The sequence below is a fragment of the Dromiciops gliroides genome, chromosome 3, assembly GCF_019393635.1.
Source record: "Dromiciops gliroides isolate mDroGli1 chromosome 3, mDroGli1.pri, whole genome shotgun sequence".
NCBI lineage: Eukaryota > Metazoa > Chordata > Mammalia > Microbiotheria > Microbiotheriidae > Dromiciops > Dromiciops gliroides.
In genome coordinates, this window is record NC_057863.1 from 658,168,456 (window position 1) to 658,176,982 (window position 8,527).

The 8,527-nt window shown below is 48.6% G+C and overlaps 1 protein-coding gene across 1 annotated transcript; it reads right to left on the bottom strand.

Moving 5' to 3' along the window:
- Positions 1 to 555: 555 nt before the first annotated feature.
- LOC122748362 (leukocyte immunoglobulin-like receptor subfamily B member 4) lies at positions 556 to 4,911 on the bottom strand. The gene is given in 12 exon segments (XM_043994012.1): positions 556 to 711; positions 713 to 784; positions 1,042 to 1,088; positions 1,206 to 1,243; positions 1,324 to 1,366; positions 1,470 to 1,580; positions 2,393 to 2,431; positions 3,033 to 3,317; positions 3,904 to 4,200; positions 4,203 to 4,296; positions 4,299 to 4,501; positions 4,878 to 4,911. Coding segments are annotated over 12 exon segments (1,302 nt in total). The 3' UTR covers positions 556 to 672.
- Between the last annotated feature and the right edge of the window lie 3,616 nt (positions 4,912 to 8,527).

Genomic DNA, 8,527 nt, shown 5'->3' on the forward strand with positions numbered 1-8,527 from the left:
CCTAAGCTAGTTTTCCCTTAAAAGGTATTGAAATCATACTGGAGAGGCAGCTGGTCTAGGATCCTTAGCCTTGGGCAGTTTCCTAGTGGTGGCAACAGAGAAATCCCCAGCACTTGGCCTGGCCCATAGTAGGTGCTTCATATGTGCTAATTGACTGACTGACTGACTGACTGACGCAGACCTAGCATCAGCCACCCAGCGGAGGAGAACTGAGTCCCCTGAATCAGTGATGCAACACCTCCTTGTCCTTCTGTGGCCAAGTGAACCTCACTGTTCATTGGTAAACACTCTGTCAGTGTCTTTTTTGGATCTAGTCTGAACCTGAAACTCCAGATGGGCCCCAGTTAGGCCAGGCTCAGGATGGCAGTGACTATAATAATGTGAATGAGACCATTAAATGGTCATTAAATGGAATACAATTATAATGGAGGGGAGGGAAGGGGGGGAGGGAAAAGGGAGAGGAGGGGAGAAGAGGGGAGAAGAGGGGAGAGGAAGAGAGGGGAAGGGAGGGGAGGGAGGGGGCGAGTGGGGAGGGGAGGAAAAAAAATTCCTGGGTGTCAGGGTCAGGTCTCCCAAGCTTCCCCCGTTTTAGTTTGGGGCCTGCTCATGGGAAGCTGAGGTGAAAGTCAGGAGAGCTACTTCCTTCTCTCCTGTCCCTCCTCTGGGCTGGGCTCAGTTTACTGGATGACCCGTGGGGTGTAGGGGATGGGGGAGGAGCCCAGGCAGGGCTGGCTCTGCTCTCCAGGGCAAGTTGGGCGTAGGCCACTTCCTGGAAGTCTTCAGCCTGTGGAGAGGGGAAGTAGATGAGATGGGAGCCGGTTGGGGTGGGGGAGGGGGTGGTGATGCAGGGGCTGATGTCACATAGATCATGCCAGTTTCCCCGTCCAATAAAAACATGGATCACTGCTGGGGACAGAAGTAGACCGTAACGTGGAGGGCAGGAACTGGCCAGTTTTTCCTCTACGGAAGGAGAGTGCTTTAGTACAGGGCCTATATCACACCCAGTGGATGCTTAGTAATTGAGTGAATGGAGTGACTCACAGCAGGGTCTTCTGCTCGGTTCTGTCTGCTGTTCTTCACAGCTGTGTCTGCAGGCCGGAGGAGAGAGAGGGCGTGTCAGGACCTGCGATGGCCCCGGGATCACGCCTTCCCTCCCAACTCCGCAGGCTCTCCTGCCCCTGCGGAGCATCCCCAGTCTTACTTACACAGGATCTGTTCCTGCATGGCCCCGGCTGGCCTGCAGCTGTGGAATAAGACAGAATGATGAGGAGGAAGGAGGGAGAAAGGGGCTCAAAGGGACTAGGGCATCTCTGGGGGCCCTACCTCTTCGGGGTCTCCCTGCCGTCTGCCTCTCTGCCCTTGGTCTCTGCAAGGAGAGTGAGGGGTAAGGCTCCACAGGGGCTTGGCCAACCCCCATCAAGCCCCAGGAGGCCCCCCAGCCCCACCCCAGCCCATCCCCAAGGACTCACTGAGTCTGGCCAGATGCTTGTAGTAGCCAAGGAGGAGGAAGAACACGGCGATGAGTAGTGAGATGCCCGTCAGGATCCCTTCCCAGAGCCTCGGGAGATTTGAGGAAGCTACTCATGAAGGCAAGGGGAGTAGGGGGAGGGAGAGGGCGGAGTTAACCTCATCCTACTCCTTTGGAGTCCTCAGTTTGGGGAGAAGACAAAGATTTGCCCTCAGGTATTGACTAGTCCAGGGAAGAGAGACGATAGGAGAGAATTTACAGGGACAGGCTTTCTCTTGATTTACGGAAAAGCTTCTAAAAACTTGAGATATCTCAAAGTGGAATGGGATGCATAAAGGTTGGGGGGGTCCTCATCCCTGCAGAGGATGGACAATCACTTTTATGTGATAGAAGGGATAATTGGGGAGATAGATCAGTCTGGGGGATGGCTGGAATCCCTTCATACTCTTTATTGTTGTTCAGTCATTTTCAGTTATATCCCATGGTGAACCCATTTGGGGTTTCTTGGCAAAGATACCGGAGTGGTTTGCCGTTCCCTTCTCCAGATCATTTTACAGGTGAGGAAGCTGAGGCAAACAGGGTGAAGTGACTTGCCCAGGGTCACACAGCTAGTAAGTGTCTAAGGCAGGATTTGAACTCAAGTCTTCCTGACTCCAGGCCCGGCACTCTATCCATTGAGCTGCCCCTTTCAACTTTATGATTGATTTTTATATTCTGAGGGGAGGGACACCTCCCCACTCTTGGGTTACCCCCATCTTGGACATGGAAATAGAGTTTGGATTTGGGAGGTGGGAAGGCAGGGGAGGCTCTAATGGGGCAGGGGCCCTCTGGCAGAGGGGCAAGAAAAGCAGGTAGCCTTTCACACCTGGCACCTGCCTTTCTGTTCTCTATCCTGGGAACCCCTGGGCTTACTTGGTTCCTCACCAAAGGGGTCGTCCTGAGTTCCAGGTCTTGAAGAGGTTTCTGGAAATGAGGAGTGGGATTAGGAGCTGGGCAGAAGCAGCCCAGAAAGAGCCCTGGGCAGGGGTGGGGGTGGGGGGTCACCCCTTCCTGGGTCGCACTTTCCTGCCTCTTCAGTGGAGCCTTAGACTTGATGAACTCAGAGGACAAAGAAGTGCAATCACAGTCCAGATCTGGAAGGGCCCAACCCCTTCATTTTACTGATGAGGAAACAGAGGAGGGACTTGATCAGGGTCACACAGCTAGTAGGTGTCTGAGGCAGGATTTGAATGCAGATCTTCTGACTCCAAGTCCAGAATTCCTTCTTGTTCCTCATGAGCCCCTTTACTCCGATTCTATATCTCAACCCCCCTCTAACACCCCGATTTTCTCATTCAAGTCTTGGCAGAAGAGCCTGTACTTGGGCCCTACCTCCCTTTCTCTGTGAACCTGACTCTGTGATCAGCCCCAGATCTTTGGTGCCTGCCCCTGTCTCTCCTCTGAGTACCCAGGCTCTGGTGAGGGGATGCCTTCCTGATCCCAGACAAAGCCTCTCATCCCATCAGCTCTAAAACCTAATATGTCCCGTGCTGGAGGAAAGGGGGCCGGGCAGGGGCTGCCTTACCTGTGACAACAAGCTTCAGTGGGTCACTGGGAGCCGACCAGTGGTAGGGGGAGTCGCTGGAGAAGCCGTAACATCGATAGGTTCCCCCATGGGCTGCGGTCACAGCAGGGATGGGGAAGGTAGCCTGAGGCCTCCATTCATAGCTCATGGGGGTCTTGGCTTCTCCCTCCTTGTACAAAGCAAACCTGTCGAGCCTGGATCTGTCCTGACACTTGAAGGTCACGTCCTCCCCCCGGCCCACGGAGGAGCTGGGTAGGGCAAGGAGGGTTGGTTTCTCATGAATGCCTGGGAGGGAAGAAGGGTTAAAGGGGAGCTGCCCTGGGCAAGGGCAGCTGTAGAATCGGATTCTGCCCCTCAGAGCCTGTGGGATCCTGGGGGGAGGGGATACCCATTTTTATAGGGCTGACTTTTGTAACTATTATTCCATTTGATCCTCACAACAACCTTCCTCCTCTTATCCAGTTGAGGAAACTGATGAAGACAGAGGTTGTGTGACTTGCCCAGGGTCACACAGCTAGTAAGGGTCTAAGGCAGGATTTGAACTCAGGTCCTCTTGACTTCAGGCCTAGCAATCTATCCACAGAGCCACCTAGCTTGGGTAAGTCCCTGCTCCCAAGTATCCCAGACACTGGGACCTCTTGAATCAAGAGGCCGGGCTCAGTGAACTCTAATGTTTCTATGGGCCTGGCCATTCTCTGATCCTTGCTTTGAGCTAGCTCTGGGAAGAGGAGGAGGAAGGTATGGGTGGGGTGGGATGGGGTAGGGGAGTCTGAGAAGACACCTTGTGGCTTGGAGACCTGGCAGGGACTCGGTGGACAAAGCCTCAGGCCTGGCTGAGGGGCAGAGCCTGGGGCGAGGGGTCCTCCCTTACCTGTCACCACCAGCTCCAGGGGGTGACTGCACTGGGACCAGCGGGATTGGCTCCAATACTGGCAGCAGTAGGGCCCGGCATCTTCCATCTCCACAGACGAGATAGGGAACTTTACCTTTTTCCCAGGCCAGGATGGGGTCCTGCACTCGGAGTTCCCTAGTCTGGGCAGGAGATAGTGCTCTGCCCCAGCAGGACCCCGGCACCAGAGGGTCACGTTTGTTCCCAGGGGGGCCAGAGAGCCTGGCTCAGCCCAGAGGGAGGGTCCGGTGAATGTACCTGGAAGAGAAGTTGGGCCAAACTCCAAGAGGTTATTCCTCCCTGCTGTCCCCTCTCTCTCCCCTCCCTCCACTGGCCCAACCAGGCCCTCCTGCCCTTGGCCCCCAGGGGCTGGGGGGGGTGTGATGGGGGGGGCTGGGCCAGGAGGAGGAGGAGGAACAAGGGAGGGGCCAAGGTTGAGGGGACGTACTCACCTTTATCTCCCATCCCCAGGCAAAGGCACAGTGCTGTGAGAAAGGACTATTAGCCCCAGAACCCACATCCTCCCTACCAAACACGTCAAGGGGAGGGAAGCCTTGGGGACTAGAGCCAGAAGGGAGAGCTGGACACCAGGAGATCTCTGTTTAAATCTTAATTCTGGGGGGACAGCTAGGTGGTGCAGTGGATAGAGCACCGGCCCTGGAGTCAGGAGTACCTGAGTTCAAATCCAGCCTCAGACACTTAACACTTACTAGCTGTGTGACCCTGGGCAAGTCACTTAACCCCAATTGCCTCACTTTAAAAAAAAAATCTTAATTCTGTCCCCAGTTTACGTTGGGATCTTAAGCTAGTCACCTCCTCTCTTTGCTCTTCTTGAAAATGGGTACGTGGGATAGTTAGGGGGCCAGGGTAGAGCTTGACTTGGTTATCTCCAAGGGATTTTCCCAGCTATGAAAGCCCCCCCCCAGGGGTCTTGGATCCCTCTCCCTAGAACTCACCGAGGCTCAGCAGGGCAGAGAGAGTGGAGGTCATCTGGCTCCTGGGGTGTCTGAGGAAACGGACAGACAGATGGACAATGGGCAAATGGCTTATGGGTGGTACAGGATGTGGCGTTATGAGCCCCACTCTGAATTTTCCCATCACTCAGCCTCACTGTAGGCGGAAATCACACTCTCCTCGATGTGGTTTCTAGAGGAGACCCAGGCCGAACTCCAACCAATGACTGGCTATTTGATGGCAAGCCAGACCCCGTCTGAGCAAGCCCCGGATGGGGCGTCACTCAGCTCAAGGGAAGACTCCGCCTGCATCTGCCAGATGGCCTTGGCCTACTCCCCGACCCTCTCTAGGCCTCAATTTCCTCCAACATACAACGGGCAAGATTGTCCTCAGGAAGCTTCTGGCATTTTCCTGGTCTTGGGCTCCATGATTCTCTTTCTTTCTTTTTCTTTTTTTTTTTTTTAGTGAGGCAGTTGGGGTTAAGTGACTTGCCCAGGGTCACACAGCTAGGAAGTGTTAAGTGTCTGAGGCCGGATTTGAACTCAGGTCCCCCTGACTCCAGGGCCGTGCTCTACCCACTGCACCATCTAGCTGCCCTGGCTCCATGATTCTCAACCTGGCCCCTAAGCCAGACCCTGGCCCTGGGCAGCCTCCTCTTCCCTTCCTCATGGCTTGAAGCCTGGGCAGATGGGCAGGCGTCAAGTTCCATCTCCTTGGTCTGTTTCTTTGTCTCTCTGTCTCTGTCTCCCAGCCAATATCTCTTCTCTCTCCACCTCTGTGGGTACTCTGTTCTCCTGCTCTGTCTTTCCCTGATGCTCTCTCTCTGGCATCTATGTGTCTCTCTGCTTATATCTCTTTGTTCTTGTTTCTCAACCTGTGTGAGTGCGTGCGCCCCTGTATACTGGTCTTTGTCACTCCTTCTTCTTCTTCTTCTTCTTCTTCTTCTTCTTCTTCTTCTTCTTCTTCTTCTTCTTCTTCTTCTTCTTCTTCTTCTTCTCTCTCTTTCTCTCTCTCTCCATCTCCCCTATTCTCTCTCTGTGTCTCTATCTCTCACTTCTCTGGCTTTGTCTCATCTTTCCTTTGTCTTTGTCTCTCAGGTCTTCTCTCTCTTTCTCTTTTTTTGCAGGGCAATAGGGATTAAGTAACTTGCCCAGGGTCACACAGCTAGTAAGGGTCAAGTGTCTGAGGCTGCATTTGAACTCAGGTACTCCTGAATCCAAGGCCAGTGCTTTATCCACTGCGCTACCTAGCCGCCCCTCTGATCTTGTCTCAATCCAACACTCATTCTAAATTTTTTTTATAAAGTTTCTATTTTGTGCCAGGTACCATGCTAGGCACTGAGGTTATTTATGTAGAAAATTTCTTGTATAGATGTACAATGCATTTGAAACTTATTGCCTAGAAGAGCAGTCTGTGCCACTAAAAGTTGAAATCCTTGCTCAGGGTCACCCAGCCCAAATGTGTCAGAGGTTAGACTGAAACTCAAGTCTTCCTACCTCAGAGACCAGCACTCTACCTACTATATCATACTTCCCCAGGGTACATGAAGGCAGAAGCAAATTAATCAAAAAACCAATAAATCCCCCCCCATCAAATATCAAAATGGAAATCCTGAACACGAAGAGAGAGATGAACAAAATTGAAAATAAAAAAAGCAAAGAATTAATCAATATAGTTAGGAGACATTTGGGGGGAGGGGGAGAAACCCCTAACAAGATAATAAACTGTTGATAAAAAAAGAAGAAAGCAAAAAACCAAATAACCAGTATCAGAAGTGAAAAAGGAGAATTTGCAACATGTAAAAGAGAAATCAAGAGTATTATTATTAGAAAACTTTAAAAACTTTTTTTTTGCCCAATCATCTGCCAAGAAAACAGACAACTTAAATGAAAGAAGTGAATGTTTTTTAAAACATGGAAATGATAACTTCAGCAAAATTACAGTATATAATAAATCCACACAAATCATCGGTATTTTGATATACTAACAAGAAAACCCAGGAAGGGATAGAAAAAGAAATTCCATTTAAAATGCCTATAGCATGTATAAAATACTTGAGAATCTACCTGCCACGATACATACAAAAAACTATGTAAATACAACTATAAACTACTGTTTCCAGAGATAAAAATGGACCTAAATAATTGGGAAAATATTGATAATGGGTAGAATAAATTAATATAATAAAAATGACAATTTTACTTAAATTAATCTACTGATTAAACACCATACCAATCAAACTACCAAAGAATTACTTTATAGAACTAGGAACAATAATAATGAGATTCATATGGAGACTAAAAAGACCAACAATCTCAAGGGAGATAATGAAGAGCAATAGGAAGGAGGGGGGGCCTAGCAGTGCCAGATCTCAAGTTATATTACAAAGCAGTAATTCTCAAAACATTTTGACTTAGAACCAAATTTATCTAATATTTTAATACTCAATTAACCACTGGGGTAAGACCTGGTTATTTGAGAAAAACTGCTGACAAATTGGACAGCAGTGCGGGAGAAATTGAACCTACTCTAATGCATAACATCTTATGTCAAAATAAGTCCCACATGGATGTTTGTCCTCAATAAAAATACGACATCATGAAAATAGTAAAAACATGGTGAAAAAAGCTATCAGATGTATAGAAAGGTGTAACGATTGGAATGACGCCACCTGCTGGATACTTACTGTAGAAGAGTTCTGCCCATGAAGGGAAGGTCTTTGAGGGCAAGACCAGGAGTCAGGAAGTGACGCGGGCTAGTGGGAGGAGGAAGGAAGAGACTGGCGCTGAGTCTCGCTCTCTTTCCTCTGGACTCTGGCGGAGAAGGGAGCTAGAAATGTGCTCTCCCTTTAATAGATAGGAATCTAGGCCTTTCTCTCTCTCTTTACCAAATTCTTATTCTCCTTAATAAATGCTTAAAAGTTTAACTCTTGCTAAAGCTTATAATTTATTGGCGACCACTCATTAGATATTTTAGACAGTTTAGCTAGAATTTTAGCCCTTAACAAAGGAGAAAAGTTCAGTACCAAATGTAGGCTAGAGAGGGTCATAGAAAAGAAAACAGATCATTTTCATTCCATAAAATTTTAAAAGTTTTTGTATCAACAAATCCAATGAAGCTAAGATCACAAGAGAAAGAAATAACTTGGGGGGGGGACCACAGCTTTATAGAAAGTTCTCGGATGAAGGTCTCATTTCCAAGATATATAAGAATTGATTCAAATATATAAGAATAAAAGCCACCCACAAATTGATAAATGGTCTAAGGATATGAACAGATATTTCTCAAGTGAATAAACTCAGGCTATGTGAAAAAAAAAATGCTGCAAATCACCACTAATTAAAGAAATGCAAATTAAAGCAATTCTGAGATTCCTACCTCACACCTATCAGATCGGCAAAGATAACTAAAAAGGAAAATGAAAAATGTTGGAGGGATTGTGGAAAAACAGGCACATCAGTGGAAATGTAAAAAGATATGACTACTCTGGAATCAGTTTGGAATTATCCACAAAAAGTTTCTAAATGGTGCATAACTTTTGACCCAGCTCTACCTAATCAAGATTTTTTTAAAAGGGAAAAGGTTCTATATTTACAAAAATATTTATAGCAGTTCTCTGTGCAGTTTTAAGTGGCCCTCATTTTTCTCCTTT